The sequence below is a fragment of the Semicossyphus pulcher genome, unplaced genomic scaffold, assembly GCF_022749685.1.
Source record: "Semicossyphus pulcher isolate SPU_LCO1_2020_fin unplaced genomic scaffold, fSemPul1.0.p SCAF_6, whole genome shotgun sequence".
NCBI lineage: Eukaryota > Metazoa > Chordata > Actinopteri > Labriformes > Labridae > Semicossyphus > Semicossyphus pulcher.
In genome coordinates this window covers 16476068-16492412 of record NW_027211737.1, presented here as the reverse complement: position 1 = coordinate 16492412, position 16345 = coordinate 16476068, and the positions used below count along the sequence as shown (strand labels likewise).

The following is a 16345-nucleotide window of genomic DNA, read 5'->3' as shown; positions in this document are numbered from 1 at the left end:
AGAACGCTGAATCTCCTCTGTGAGCTCAGTCACTGTTTATAACTGCCTGCGTCCACAGTGGAAAATATTCCTCCCTGTTTGCCAGCCAACCAGGCAGACAGAGATAGACAGACAAGCACACCGGGAGACAGACAGCTCAGCCCGAGCGATTGTCCTTCCTAAGAAAGATAAACTGAGAAAAATCTGGCTTCAGCCGCACAGAGACATGAACACACAGGTGCGCACACACACACACACACACACACACACACACACACACACACACACACACACACACACAAACACAAACACACACTTAGTCACAGACCACAGTTGTACACATTAAGTGCTTAATGTTTCAGTCAAGTCTGGGTCAACCAAAGAGAGGAATTTTAAAAGCCAAGTGTTATGTTTCCTTTGAGACATACAGTAAACTCATTTGGACTATCCACATCCAAGACCTTTAAGATCAGCTGCTCTTAATCGTTCCTCCACTCCCTATTTGGAAGCAAAGTGATAAACACTCAAGTCACTGACCTCAGGCATAAATCTACTTTTTTACACAATCAATCATAATCTAATGAGCAGATTGCCATGCTCCCCAGAGAATGAGCTGGGGAGAAACTTTCCATTAAGAGCCCAGTAACCAGCAAGGCAGCAAGATAAGCAAAGCAATCAGAATCCTATTTAAACTGTGAATCTTGGAACACTAGCAGGTCTTTATCATAATGGTCTGTGGGTTAGGGTTATATGTAAACTCACCGGCCACTTTATTAGGTACACCTGAAAAATCGAATGCAGTTTAGTGAAGTTTAGTTTCTGTTGACTGAGGCCGTAGTTTGAGTTGGTGTTGTGCTGAACTAAATTATACTGAGATGTGTCTCTCCCTATTTACATACATGAGGGGGCCAGAGTATTAGAAACACCTCTGAATATAACGCAGCTCAGTACAGCCCCACCACCAGTTATGATCTTGCTGCTGAAATATCATTGAATTAACACCTCTACGACAGCTCAGAAAAAGGCCTGTACATTACAGGCAACATAAAAGCTTATCTTGAGCTGGTGTATTGGATTACATTAGGTTTTTCAGGTGTACCTAATGAAGTGGGCAGTGAGTATATGTGTGTATGTATATGTTTTTAACTTGTACTGTTAAGACACTAGTGCTGCCCTCAGTCGGCTACCAATAATTGGGTTTGGGTATCTGCTGATACTGAATGTCAATTAAAGCTCCTGTGAGGAGTTTTTCGCTGGTTATGAAACAGACTGAAATTATTTTTGATTACTCTCTATGACCTACAAAATCAAACCAGACCATCAGCAATAAGATTGATTATTTCTATATAGTTATTTTTAATGCCTGAAACTGCTGGTGGGGGGTAGGTGTCATACGAAGCGATTAACTGCACGCTGCCTTTGTTTACATTTTCCAGGACAAAATTTAAAGTGAGTGATACATATTACTGTTAAAGAAAGCAGGATGACATTTTTTGTTAAAAACCACCACTTAAGTGTGTACAGGACAAAATCAGCAAAGAGGTAAGAGGTACGGCTTTGTCCACAGGGGGCGCCAATTATTAACACAAACCAAAAGTTCCTCACAGGAGCTTTAAGCTCTCTCCGCAATGTGTCAAAGTTTGTAAAAGACTTGACTTGTCTTGTTTTTTTTATATCCATTTGTGACCTCAAAAGTACTTGTAAGTCAATCGATTGCTCTGATCTTTGCATTTTTTTAAGTTAAATAGATCGGCCCATTACTGGCCCCTATTTTCACTCATACCTGATCCACCTGTATGAGTCAATATTGGAGGTAAACTATTAAGGTATGAAGGTAATGACTCAAGTCATTGGTCAAGGGGACTGAGGGAAGTATCCTCCTATTATGTTTTTATTCTTTGAAAATATTGTATTGAATAAAAATTCAACTAAATAGGTCCTTTCTTCCTGTCGTCATTCGTACAGGAAACTGTACAGGTTATGAAACGGTTACCTAAAACTTAAAGGCTCTTTTTTGTGTGTGTGTTTGTGTGTAAACTAATCGTTGAAACAACATACCAAGCACAGTACATATAGAAAAAAACGTATCATTATCAAAAGAAATTTGTGTTCTTTAGAGTTTGGAAATGTTATTCAATCTGGAGTGACCAAAAGTAATTTTCCCTCTGACAGCTCATACTGGCCTCTATTATCAGCTGTAACAAGTGCTGGTCATATCAAACACACACTTGTGTGTGATAGTGCCTACAGTCTTCCTGCTTGACAGCTTCATTCAGACTGCACTCATTATATCAGGCTCAGTGTCATAACACTGTCTTTGGTGGGTGATGAATTATACATGGATGGTGTGCTTCCAATTCTTGTAAATGTGTGCCTTTAAACCCTGAAACACACACTACATTTTTGGAAGCTTGTAGAGTTATGGGCCTTTCCAATGCTTTACTCCTCTCTATAGAGAGGAGTCGTTGTGTTGACTGCTGAAAATTAAGGGTGAAATGAACACAAGCTTTAAAAAGAAGGTGAAGTAGAGCAGATATGACCACAGGACGTGAAGAAGAAAGTGATTCAACTGAACTTCATCCTTTGTTTAATCAATCGTTGTAGGCTGTTTGTAGAGTGTGTGTGTGTGTGTGTGTGTGTGTGTGTGCACTTGCACCATTGCAACACTATTATCTGTGACCACAGGCAGAGCTTACTTTCAACAGGGTCTCAAGGGAAGATCTAAGCATCTGCTCTTTTCAGTACAGACTAAAGTAATTTTTCCTTGTTAAATTTCTCGCAAATTACTTATGTACAAATTATCTTCTCTCTTTCTGTCCTAATGTTTTTGTCTTTTATTTTATCTTTTAGGTTCAATGACAACCATTAATTTTTGATGTTGTTACAATTTCACAAAATATGACTCACCTAAGTTTTATCAAACAATAAAATGTGTAATGTTAGAAATCACTAACCATTTTTTGTAATAATTTAAAAATTATTCAAGTCATTATTTTTAAATTACATTTTGACCTCTTTATGTTTCTCCAGTTCAAATTAGGAGCAGCCTTGGTTTCACTGCACATGCCCATGAACCCCTGTATGGTGATATTACTTCTTCCTCTCTGGTATACACACCTACACCAGCTCTTACAAAAAGCCTCAGTATAATGATTTTAGGATTAAAACACCCTGTTTTGTTACTGGGCAGATGTTGAGTTAATGTGACAGTTTGCTGTTTTTCTTAACATTTCTTTTCAAAAGACAAGCAAGCAAGAAAGACCACATTTCAAAAGGCCCCATTGACCACATTGTGTAAACTCGACCTTTAGAAATGATTCTCTACACCCCTCTAGTGGTTATTAGCATTATATGTGAGATGCCCATATTCATTCACACTACCATTCAATATAGCATGGTATAGTAGGGCTACTATGTTCCAGGAATTGTGACAGGTATTGTGACTTATAAACATCAGAAAACAAAAATGTAATTGATGAAATAATTAAAAGCTCCCTCTGATGGCCATCAAGGGACAGGGGCTCGGTCTACTGAGCTAACAGGATGACCTTTTTTGAGGAGATTGTTTGGCATCTTGAATCTTATTGCAGAATTGAAACGCTACATGAATGTACCGGAAAGCAGCGATGTTGACTTGAGACTTGGCGACTTGGACTCGAGTCGACTCATCTTGTGTCTGAAATTACATGAATGAATTTGGAGAACACACTCACTCAGATCACTGGCAACATCACTGCAGCATTCACAAGAAACAGGAATAGTACAAGTATGTTCTTTATATGGGTAGGAATCATTTGAGGGAACAGTAGAGCTTTTGTTACAAATCACAGCGTCCACAAAGTGAGCAAGACAAATTCAAAGTCACCAAAGAGAAGAAAAAAAACGAATCATTTGATCAACAGCCTAATTTGTTCCATTACCACGTCTGCCAACGAAAACCTCGGCGAGGTCCACACTGCCTAACTACCACAAGACAAGAATCTTTATACTGTATACTTGAAAAGTTATACTTATTTTAAATACTTTCACCCTCTCAGCCTCGAGTTAATGCTTTGCTGTCCTGCCTGAGAGTTGTTTTAGCAATTCATTTGTGATATTAGAACTCATGAAGACAAATAAAGATGGATACATTACCGTTTGTCCTCTTTTGTTGTCAGTTACAAAACATTATTTCAGTCGTTGTCTTCTTTTAAATAACATGCAAGTGTCCACTCTTCAGTCTCCAGCAGAGATTCCATAAAGTTGCCAACAGTTGTCAAATCAAAACTTTGAAATTTAGCTTGAATATCTATTTTAAGAATTTTCCCAGCTAGCAGGGAACGTTCCCATAACATTGGCTAACTTTACCTACAAGTTCTAATTACGTTTGAAAAAAAACTTTTTAATCTAATATTCAAAGAACGTTTTTCATTTCAAATAAAGTTCTTGTAACGTTCAAACTTAATCTAAGACAAAATGTTTTAACTGCAACATTGTGAAGATATTTTCAGGATGTTATTGAGGCCTGGGATGTCAGAACACCTTTTATAAAACGTTTGCTCAATGTGACATAAAAACAAAGGTAGAACATGCTGACTGCAACCGTCTGAGGATCTTTTCAGGATGTTCGTACGGCCTGAACTATCACAACGTGATTTATAAAACGTTCCTGAAATGTGATTTGTTAACAACAGAATTTCTCACTGCAACGTTCTCCTATTATTTAAAGGGACATTCTGGGAACCAAATAAAAACTTCCCGCTCGAAACATTACCAGAACATCGCACGTAACATTCTCAGAACGTTCTTAGAACAAAAAATGTCCAGCTGGGTTGTCTGTCAGGTTTGGGCCAAAAGCTCATGAAAAAAAAATGTTGTTACACTTTCCATATTTGAGAGACCTAAGAGAAATATGCTGCCCCTCAGGGAAACCCTGTCCCTGCCAAAGTCTGACAACCACTGCATACCAGCACCGGTACTTATTGTTACAACTTTTCTATCCACTTTTTGCTCTGCATTTCAGTTATCTTAACATCAGGTTGGCATAACTTTGACTTTCAAGCTGAGTCATCATGCTCAGAAACAGACAGTGAATAATTATTGTTAGTGGATGAATGCTAGAGAAACGTGTGGTGTGCTCTGTGGTCTCAATGTATAATAAACAACAAAGCTTCAGAGGAAAAGAGTACGAGGGTCATTATTGTACAGCTGATCAAGAGAGTAGCTCCACCGCCTCAAAGACTTCTGAGGAGAAGTTCATGCTGACAAAAACATTTTTCTCCATCGCCTCGACGCTGTCCTCTAAGCAGACACTGTCCTGCTTGATGAGGCTGCTTTCAGACGTGGGACTGATGACGATGATGCGTGGGACACCCTGAGGCGACCTGGAATCAGCGGACGATATCTTTCCAACACTCAGGGAATCGAAAGAGTCACTCTTGGGGCAGCTCTGCCTTTTAATGATGCTGCGTTTCTCCTCCCCTGCATGTGAAACCTCATTAGTCAGACTCCGGCTGCGCCTCCTGGCAAGAACTAGCAGGGGGACAGTGGCAATGGTGAGAGAGGTGGAAACCAGTTCATGGTCACAGGTGCTCGATGGATCACACATGGTAGACGGATGCTGGCAATGTGAGGACAAAAAAAACGTACAAACACAATTTTACACAAGAACATGAAGCATGAGAGCATGCAGGCAAATAAAAGTAGCGTTATGCAAACGTGAACACACTACAGTTTCTACAGGACCATTAACCTTTGAGCTGATTCACACTTTCTCTCACCTTCTCCACTGCTTGGGTCTTGTCGGTGTTTCGTGATCGCTTCTTGTAGGACCTGCCTCTGACAGACTGATTGTACGACGACATGCTTCTGAAGGAATCACATGACTTCCTTCCCAAAGACTCCATCTCTACATCTCTTAACACCTGCAGGACAAACAACTAATGTGAACAGAACTTAAAGTAAAAGTTAATCATTCTAGTAAAAACTATGTAACTTAAAATATGTCGAGAAACAAAAGCAACAGAACGATTTCTTTTCGTCATTTCATCAGTCGCATACGGTGATGTTGCTTAGGCAGATTTAATGTTTAGGGACAAACGTTTTTTATTTACTGGGGGTCAATATCAGCCATCTTGTAGAGCAACAAAAGAGATTAGAAACATTACCATTGCAGTCGAGTTTGAGGAACTGCTTATGAAGTGAGTCCTTGATGCTGTTGACTGTCTGCTGATGATGGAGTCCCGGAAAGAGGACTCACTTATGGAGGAGGAGGTGCATTCCTTTCGAGGAGTGGGAGACAGAAACGACAGGCAGGGAAACTTCTCTGCCAGAGTCATCCTATTAACAACAGCAGACAAACAGTTTAAGTGTTTTTACTTTCTCATGTGGATATGACCTCTGATACAAGACGCAGTCTAAGAGAGAATAGAGAGATTATAGCAGTAGAGGGTGAGGCAGTAGCAAAACAAAAATAAAGTCACACTGATTGATCATTTACCTGTATTTGTTGTGTATGATAGCATAGATGAATGGATTGTAGATGGCGGAGGCTTTTGCTATAATGGCAGGGACGGCCTTGGAGTATGGGGACAAGATGTTTGCATGCCTGCATGAGACAGAACAAGAGAAATTAATTGTTTATTTTAAAGGGCCCATTCGTCCAATTTCAACCTCAGTCCTATCATGCTATTACGGGGAGCTAATGCCATTGTGGTAGGAAAAAAATGCAATTTTGCTCTGTGCCTTTGGAGGACGCTATCAGCATTCTCAAATGAGACTAAGTAAAATGCATCATCTGGTGGAGGCCTGGGAGCCTGCTAAACTTCCTCAATGGGACGCCGCCTCCGATGTCATGTCTCGTTCAAAATCGTCAGGTTTGAAATGTAGACTGCAGACCCAAAGATTTTATAGACGATCCACCGGTATATTCTCATCATATTTAAGATTCTGTACTGCTCTGAGCCATTGCCTGCAGCAAAACGGTAGTATTTCACTCCAGCGTCTCTCGCTGGGCCGTTCCTTTCAGAGGGAGGGGCGCAATGCACGCTGGGGGTTGTAGGAATCTAGAATGGGCGAAACCACGAGCTGTTTGTACAACTTCCTCCACAGCTATGGTGCCAATTTCAAATATTATTGCTTCCAGCTTTGACTGACAGTGGCTTTTTCCAGGAGTGAACTGCTCCTTTAAGCTTGAAAACTACATGCCCATCACAACTCAGAGTTCCTGTCATGGTATTATATTTCATCCAAAATGAAGGGTTAGATCTGTCCAGGGATTAGCCAAAAATGTGCCAGCTGCAACAGATGGGTGGTTAAGTCCATCTGATCATGTGAGCTTGTGTGTGTGTGTGTGTGTGTGTGTGTGTGTGTGTGCGGCTACCTTTGACCTGTGAATGAGTCAGCTAAAAGATGCAATTTCAATGTTACATAACTACATCCCTCCCCACTGTATCCCATGAGAAACGAGGTTTAGTGAATGTTGTGATAAGTCAGATGGAGCAGAGGAGTTACAGTATGAGCAACTTCACCATCTGTTGTATGTCACTGACACAAACATTATGTAATGAGGCGGGAGATTTGGGGAGATTTTTATCCAGATTTTCAGCGTGGAACATGGCCTTTCCCCCCGTAATCCTGGAACTATAAAACTGGTATCATCAATGAATGCAAATGTATTTATCATTAATTTATTTTTGGAATCGTGCAGGAAAAATGAAAGTCAATCAGCAGTACAGCAATGCATTCAGTTTCCTGCTGATTGACAATGTGTTCCTTTATCCACAGTTGAAGAAGCATTATGTTTACTAAAATATGTGTATGGGTGGCACTGTGCTACAGTGGTTAGCACTGCTGCATCACAGCAAGAAGGACCAGTGCAGCACCACTACTCTGCGCATGCTCACACGGTCAAGCTCAATTTCTTCAGTGTGCGCAGCGTCAGCCAGTTTGTGTCCACAAATGCTTAAAAACAACCACCGGGAATAAACAAACTGCCCATTCCTCCATTGCAAACTATGGCGTACACTACAAAGACCGTTAAACCGAGGAAGACAAAAAAGGAAAAGCAAGCTAAAAAGAAAGACTTGGACGAGACAGAAACAAAACCAGAGTAAAACATTGGAGCGGCATTTCCGAGGTGGAGAGAGCTACGGGATCTGAAAGGATAAAATAAGCGATGCTGAGTTCGACAGTTCTGCTCGACAGGTAATTACCTCAGCTTCATTTCTGCTCTATTTGTTTTACATTGCTAAGATGTCTGCGGTTACTGTGACGCTGTGTTACATTGGTGTTGCAGTCAGGCTAATGTTAGCTTATTTGGCTGCTGTTTAGCGTTGTTTCATGGCGGAGTGGCTGAAAATATCTCTGTGAAATGCCCAGGCAGTGTGACTGTTTGGACTTTCTCCTGATAGTTCTGTGTGCCTGTGCTCTCGCAGCTAAATGTTCTCAACATCAGTGTGTTTTTTTCCACAGTCTCTGTTAGCAAACTAAGTGCTGCTGGTTTTGCTAAATAGAATATGCTGTAGATTACCGTTCCTCTGGTTTGATGTGTACCTGCTCCGATAGTGCTGGTGGTGTAATACAACGGCTGCGGTTTTTACCGGTGTGTCTGCCATATTGTATACCCGGCTTCTTCAGTTGCCGTGGTTACTAGCCTGCGCGCGCATGACAGCCTCCTCTGCGGGGAGGGCTTTGGAGGCAGGACTGAGCTCCGCGGAGAGAGAGGGGGAGGGACCTGGAGGTTGTAATCTTTCAAATTCTGAAGCGAAGTCCGCTCTGTTCTCCATCTTACCTACTGCAGCTTTAACTTGTGCCTCTAAAATTGCCTGTAGGTGTGAATGTGAACATAAAAGGTCGTCTGTCTCTATGTGACAGCCCTGTGATTGACTGACCAGGGTGTACCCCGCCTCTCGCCCTGCTGGGATTGGCTCCAGCCCCCTGCAACGGATATCCTTCACAGGATAGGAGGTAAAGAGGAATAGAGGAAAATGTATATGCAATTCTACGAAACCGTTACTCTGTTTATAGTATCTACATCAGCTGTACCTTCTTGTTTGGTATGTTGACATTACACTGTGCGTGAAGAGTATCTCCCGTAGCACTGAAGAGTCTTTCAGAGGGTACAGAAAGTCTGTGCTCAGAGTGAGAGGCAAAATGTGCATGTGACGCCTTTCATACTGTGATGGCCACCTTACCTGGTGAGCCCATGATCTGCGTGTTGTCGTTTAATAGTGTAAATGAATTGTTTTTCTCCGTGTAAGTTTTCAAGAATTCAATGTATAAAAACTTTTACGCAATTGCAATAAAACTTTTACAGCACAAAAAAAGTTCTTATATGACATAAGCCTTACCCGGACCAGGAAATCATCGTGACGCAGGCGTACGGAGACCAGGAGAGGACAAAAACCACAATGACGACAAAAGCAATCTTTGCCAACTTCCACTCGCTCTTGATGGACTTCTGCTGGATCAGAGTGGATTTCCTCACCTGAGTGCCCAGACGCTCTACTTCCCTGTCGGTGGTGCAGGAGGAATATAAAAGATAGAGGTGGAATTAAAAAATAAAATCCAGGTTATTTGTGTGAAACTAGAATAAAGCAGATCAAACTGAATTAATTTCTGGATTTTTGAAGTCTTGGAGTGCGAATCCAACTTGTATATTTGATGCATCTCCCCTAACGTAAGCAGTAAGCAGTGGACATGTACTGCTCTCTAACAGAAGAGTTATCGTACCTGCTCGTCTTCCTTATGGCCAGAAACATGAAAATATAGCAGTAAAAAATGATTCCTAGTGGAATGAAGAAAACAAAACAGCATAGCATCATCGTGTAGCTCCTGTTGGCCAAGCTGTACGTGACGTAATCCCATGTACATGATGTCATCAGGCCCTCTGGGATGTAGGAGCCTGAAGCAAAAGAACATCAAAACTTCAAGTAAGACATCAATGGTTCCGTATGCTGTTTGACATCTGATTTTACTTTTGCTTTGATGTAACATCTTTGGAGGAGTGCTTTAAGATCACAGGTGAACTGAATCAATGGAGGTGAGTTACATTATACCCTAAATAAAGTTTTCTACAGCCATGAGCCAAAAGAAGGTCATTTGCCTGTTGCCTTGCTCTGTGGCAAGTAAAGAAGGACAATTAGAAAACTTACTCCAGCCGACTAAAGGCGCCAGACTCCAAGCCAAAGAGTAAAGCCACACCATGAGGATGGCCAGCGTGGTTCGGCGCTTTGAGCTCCAGTGTATGGCCCGCAGAGGCTTGGTTATGACCAGGTAGCGGTCGATAGAGATGGCCAGCAGGTTTATCATGGAGGCGATGCCAAACAAGGCTCCACAGAATGCATACATCTTACAGCCTAGAGGAAAGACACACACGTGCAAACATTTAAACAACTCAACATTGGCAAAATACCACACATATAAGTATTCCTTTGATACAAGTATGATTACACATACAGTACATTGTATTAGAAAACAAAGAAGAGTCTTACCCATCTCTCCAAACGCCCATTCCTTGTAGAGACAGTTGATGAAGAAGATGGGGGACTGTGTGAAAGCCATGAGGAAGTCACTGACTGCCAGGTTCATGATGAAGTAGTTAGGCAGGCTACGCAGCTTCTTGTTACTACACACACACACACACACACACACACACACACACACACACACACACACACCGGGAAAGAAAGGGAAGTTTGAACCGAATAAACATTTTTGCCCTTCACTTGCTTTGATTAGTCAAAATCCAAGCCTGTGATTGGTTTGTTTTCTCAGTGAAAGTTGCAAGACATTTTGTTTTAATTATTGATGAATCAGTGAGGTTTCTGTTGGATGAGCATTTTATATACTGGTGAAATAATGATCTTAGCCAGTACATGACTAGGTTTACAGCCAATCAATAATAACATCCTGTAAAAGATTCTTTAAAGGGCCAGTTCGCCAATTTTCAACCTCAGTCCTGTCATGCTATTATGGGGAGCTAATGCCATTATGGTAGAGAAACAAATGCAATTTTGCTCTGTGCCTTTGGAGGACGCTCTCCGCTTCTCCAACGGGGCCTGGAAAACCTCCACCAGTCTACGTAAAACGCGTCATCTCTCAAGGGCCAGGGAGCTCGCTAAACTACACTTCCTCAATTTAGGACGCCCGCCTCTGATGTCATGTCTCGTTCAGAATCATCAGGTTTGAAATGTAGACTGCAGACCTGAAGATTTTTTAGATGATCCACCAGTATATTCTCGTCGTATTTCGGATCCTATATGCTCTGAGCCATTGCCCGCAACGAAACGGTAGTATTTAACTCCAGCGTCTCTCGCTGGGCCGTTCCTTTTAGAGGAAGTGGCGCAATGCATGCTGGGTGTTGTAGGAATGGGAGAAACCACGAGCTGTTTGTACAACTTTCTCTACAGCTATGGCGCCAATTTCAAATATTATAGCTTCTATCGATGACAGAGAACACCAGCTTTGACTGACAGTGGCTTTTTCCAGGGGCGAACTGCTCCTTTAAAGACATTTTGTCTATGATGCTAGAAAGCTAACTGAACTACCTAGCCACCAGTTTTCACCTTGGTTGTGTGTTGTACTAAATGTCTGTCGATTTTGAGGAAGATGTCTATTGTTGTACTATCAGTAATACAAATACCTGATGAAATGATCCTGATCTTAATAAGGGGAAGAAATAAGGTTATTATAGTTCAGTTACACTTGTATGTCTCTTTGATTGTATAACTTAATAAACAAAGTACTGGTAAATCGTCAGCATTAATCAGATATAAGCTGAACTGATCAACTCTGTGTGACCTGCATTCATAGCTTGATTAAGCAGTGTATTGACCCGCGCTGTCTGCCTCAGCAGCTCTTCATTGATTGAACTCTTTGTATATCTTCTGAATAAAAAGACGCTGCTTCCTGGTTGAACACCAAACAATCCTATGCCTGAGAAGATGTTTGTGTGTTGTCACATCACTGCTGGTGTGTGTGTGTGTGTGTGTGTGGCTGAATGAGTGCAGGCCTGTGCATATCAATACAGCATTTACTGCATTCCTAGAAAATCATCATATTGGGTGTAATCTCCATCGAAACATCATTATATCACTCTCCCTCTCTCTCGCCGTGTGCATTTGTGTGTGATTGAATTTTCTTGGAACTCATAACATCATGTGCATGTCTGATTCAGTAAACACACATTATGAGCACAACACAATAGAGAAACCAATCTAATCCATCTACGGGGATGGACAGATGGAATACAAAAGCTCTTGACAATTCCCAGAAAACACACACACACACACACGGACGCACACACATCTGTCTCTGACCCACTTTCTGTGAAACAGTTACAACAGTCAAAGAGGTCAATGGTCGTGCAAATTACAAAACGTAAAACACACAAACACACACTCCTGTTTTGAATTGTCGAAGTGAGTTTAGTAAATGTCACTCATCTTACAGAATGACGCTCAGTGTTAAAAGTCTTTTGACATCACCTGTTGCATATGACTCTAAATGGACTGAATTTCACAACTTGTTTGAACTGGATACCTAAGTTTGAATAGTTCTCTGTCCTCTGTATAGATAATAATTCATTATTGTGCTCTAAAAGAGTCCTCTTCTGCCTCCTCCTTCAGGGGTCCCTCACCTGTACCAGAGTATTTCTAGTTGTCTGAATGATCTCACACAAACAATTTCCCACGTATGAGAAAACTGCACAAGTTACCTCTTCCAGCCTTTAAACCAGGTGACGAAAAAGGTTTGGTGATAATGTTTTTGGTGTTGTAATACTCATTTTGACCACGTGAGACTGGACTATACCACTACGGTCATGGTTCTCAACTGGTGGATTGGGACCCAAAAGTGGGTCACAGAGCTGTTTTCAGTGGGTCGCGGATGTGTGCTGAAAAAGTGGCAAAAAGTCTATGCTGCGCTTTTATTTTGAAGGGCATGGGTTTCCTATGATGTGCGTGCAGTAGTAGTGTAGTTTATTCACACTCCATGTATCCACTGATTGGGTAAACCCTACAGTAGTTGCATTTATGTTGCACTTTTTAGTTTACTTCTGTTCTGCTAATTGAATGAATTGTAGAAGGAAGATTTTCCTTGCACTGTTACCTGCTGGTCAGGTATCTGCCTTAGGTCCAAACTGCACCTTTTTTCATTAAATCAATTTAAGTGGTTGACAATGTTCAGAAATGTGGGTCACGATTTGTCATTAAGGAGGTGGTGATGGGTCCTGAGGTTAGACCAGTTATCTGCTGAATAGATCCCAAAGCAATTATTTACTTCATGGAGAGACTGGATTTCTCTACCTACTTTAAACACAAGACACTGGAACAATAAGTTCATTTTTTCTCATTACTTTTTCTTTTAACATCTCCAGTCATTTCAGTTCCTGCCCTTCTGTCTCCTGGTTCCTTGATCATCAGCACCTGTGCTTCTCGTTATGTTCATATGCTCCTTTATTTTCGCTCCTCATGTGCAAGATTGACTTTCCTCTTCACGACATCTCTTTCCAGCTGCTTGATAGATTTGTTATCCACATTTTTAAACTTAACCTGGTGTCTTGATATTTGAATTTCTTCCTGATCCTACACCTGACATAACCTAACTTTCAAAGTTGCCATGCAAGTGGCAATGTTTTTTGTGTGCGTGTTTTTCATGTACAAAGGACAATCTACACGTCTAGCCTACTTGTTATTTCCAGTTTGTGCGACTATAAAACCTTGGATAAGAGACAGGGGGATTACTATGTCACTGTATAATGACTCTTTGAGATCAGCGCTGACTTGCACAGCAGTAACAAAGATCTGGTTGGTGGTAAATTAGGAACACAGCCTCTGATTGGTCAATAGACTCAACACAAGGCACCAGGAGGTGAATAAGTGGACAGTTTTTAACACGGAAACATGGATAAATAATCACAAAAATACATTAATTATTGGATTTAATATTATGGAGTCACTAAAGGCTCCATAAAGACGGCCTCAAACTACATTGAAACGTGTTCACATCGGAGCCCTTTATAAAACTTTAAACTTTATCTGCCGTTATTTCTCCCCTCAGTGTGACTTGGTGTCATGAGTAAAGAAAAAACAGATAATGGATCAATGAGTCAGGCAGACCGACAGTATTATGTTTAGACCAGCAAAGAAGAATTGATTTCTGGTCATTTATTAGCCTATGATAGCAAACGATAACAGTGCAGTGGCGGGGGAGAATTTAATGTTAGTGCTGCACTGAATAAAGCAGTCCTTGTGCTTTAGCTGAACATTTCTCTGTCGTGTGTTGTTCCTGAGGTTATTAACGAGAGCTGAATTAAATGCAAACGTCGCGTCCTCTCCGACACAAACACAACATAAAGCAGAATGAATAAAGCAGCTTCATGTCTAAGGGTCTTTATCAGGGTCTCTCCAATACTCTAAAGCCGACACAAGTGAGAGAGATGTGTCAAACTAATCTTCATACAAAATCATTATGAATTCCTAGATATGGTTTTTAATTCGCAGCTTGACTGTCAAACTACTAACTAAAAGTAATCTTTCATGTATTTTCTAAACCAGACAATACTTTATGGATTGGGATCATATCACGTCCGTACAGGGTTAATAGTATCAGCTGTTATTTTTTAAGTCTTACACTGGTGTGGGGTCAGTGCTTGGAGTCAGCTGTCCAATCCAAAGTTACATTTATTATCGCATTAAATTATTACATATGGATAACGCACACATAGAAGCCGTGTTACGGCCTTCTTGTGTTCTGATGGCATTTAAAAGTGCAAAATTAATTTAGGTGTAAACTGACAATAAACTAATACTGTGTCATTTTATATTTTTTTGCACCTTCACACATATTTACTCCTCGTACATGGTGCTTTAAATCAGCACTCAAGGATTTGGGGCAGATTTGCTTGTAATGAATACTATTCTACTTTATCTTCATGCAACTGTGTTAATCTTCTGTCCATGAAATCCTTTGGAGCGTAAAAGACATGACACACACTGACCCTCATTCTGCGTAAAAACCTTAAACACTTTTGCGTCCTAAATCAGAAATAGAAATCCTTTTCTGACACTCCAAGCCATCAAAAAGAAACACGCACCTGCACACAGTTTTTTTTTGTATTGTAAGATTGTCCCCATCTTTCTGTCTCTCTGAACGATAATAACATCTCTTGGGTCTCTGATTACAGAGGGACCAGCACTAAAAAAAAAAGAAAGGGCTTGTGCAGTTGGATGAAACTTTGCTTTTGACTGCTCAGATTTAAATACACTAAAAAAACACAGACATGAACAATGATTTAAAGTACAAAATCTGGAGAAATAACTCAACACTCAAACCCACCTATAGAAGGCGAACATAACCAGCGCGTTGCCAGTGATGCCCAGCAGCCCAATGACAAAGACGAACAGGGCAACAATGTAGTGAGCATGGTCAGGCACATCCACCTTGTTGAAGAAGCTGCTCTGGGTGTGTGCTTTCTCAGGCTCCATGCTCTCAGTGGACCACATGGTTCAAATACCTCATCTGAACTGACAGCCTGGCAGGATCCAGCAGGTGTAGCAGTTTGTAATCCTCATTGTTTTGCATGCGGGCTTCCATAGTAATTTAATTTGCACAAGCGATGCGCAGTGGTATTTCTTCAGATAGCGCTACATTAAATCATTTGATCACGATTCCCTTTAGTGATCATCTTCGGGAGCAGACAGCCCGCTTGCTCTTCACATCATAATTCATCCAGTCTATTTACTAAATATGAAGAACTTGGCGATCTCCACTTTGTGATGAAACGTCAAATCAAATCCACATTTACTTCCACGTGTTTACTTGTAGAAAAAAACAAAATCATTTAAAGTATTGTGTACAAAACTATATATCGAAGTTTCTTTTACTTCTTCCTATATTGTGAGATTCCAGACGACGTCCACAGCGTAGATGTCCAGAACGTGCTTTAGAAGCAGCAGTTCAACAAGTCCCACCTGTAGCGTCCAAATATTTCCCGCTGGATACTTCGGTTATTGAGTTGATATTCTCCAGTGAATTAAATCCCACACTCCTTGCACACTGTCACTCTCTGTCCGCTCAATGTTTGCCTGCAGCCTCTTCACCCGTCACACCAGCTGTGCACCCAGCTCTGAATCAGTGGCCTGTCTCTGATTATCTTGCCAACTAGCGACTCCTGACATCATCTCATCACTCTCTCTCTCCCTCACTGCCCCATGTTGCTCTGTGTGGCTCTCTTATCCCTGCTCCCCCCCTGTCCTACTCTCTCTCTGCTTCCTCCCCTCCCAGCCCTACCCTTCCATGTAATATGGCCCAGCCCTGAGCTTTAACCCTTTAACTACCACATTCTTACATAACAGAGTTGATGTTCTCCAACACAACCAGCATT

The 16345-nt window shown here is 41.2% G+C and overlaps 1 protein-coding gene across 1 annotated transcript; it reads right to left on the bottom strand.

Annotated features, from left to right (window-relative positions):
* Positions 1-5170: 5170 nt before the first annotated feature.
* opn4xb (opsin 4xb) lies at positions 5171-15464 on the bottom strand. The gene is made up of 9 exons (XM_069682785.1): positions 15298-15464; positions 10452-10585; positions 10113-10316; positions 9691-9862; positions 9309-9470; positions 6458-6565; positions 6126-6297; positions 5739-5882; positions 5171-5578 (listed from the first exon to the last, which is right to left on the bottom strand). Exons 1-9 carry the CDS (start codon positions 15462-15464, stop codon positions 5171-5173), a joined length of 1671 nt encoding a protein of 556 aa, XP_069538886.1.
* Positions 15465-16345: the final 881 nt, after the last annotated feature.

What these genes read in the sequence shown, in the direction of transcription:
- opn4xb (XM_069682785.1), bottom strand. Translation starts at nt 15,464, where the DNA reads ATGTGGTCCACTGAGAGCATGGAGCCTGAGAAAGCACACACCCAGAGC. An exon ending in ATCATACACAACAAATACAG is followed by an intron (nt 6,298 to 6,457) that starts GTAAATGATCAA and finishes TGTTGTTAATAG; the next exon opens with GATGACTCTGGCAGAGAAGT. An exon ending in AGACCCAAGCAGTGGAGAAG is followed by an intron (nt 5,579 to 5,738) that starts GTGAGAGAAAGT and finishes TCACATTGCCAG; the next exon opens with CATCCGTCTACCATGTGTGA.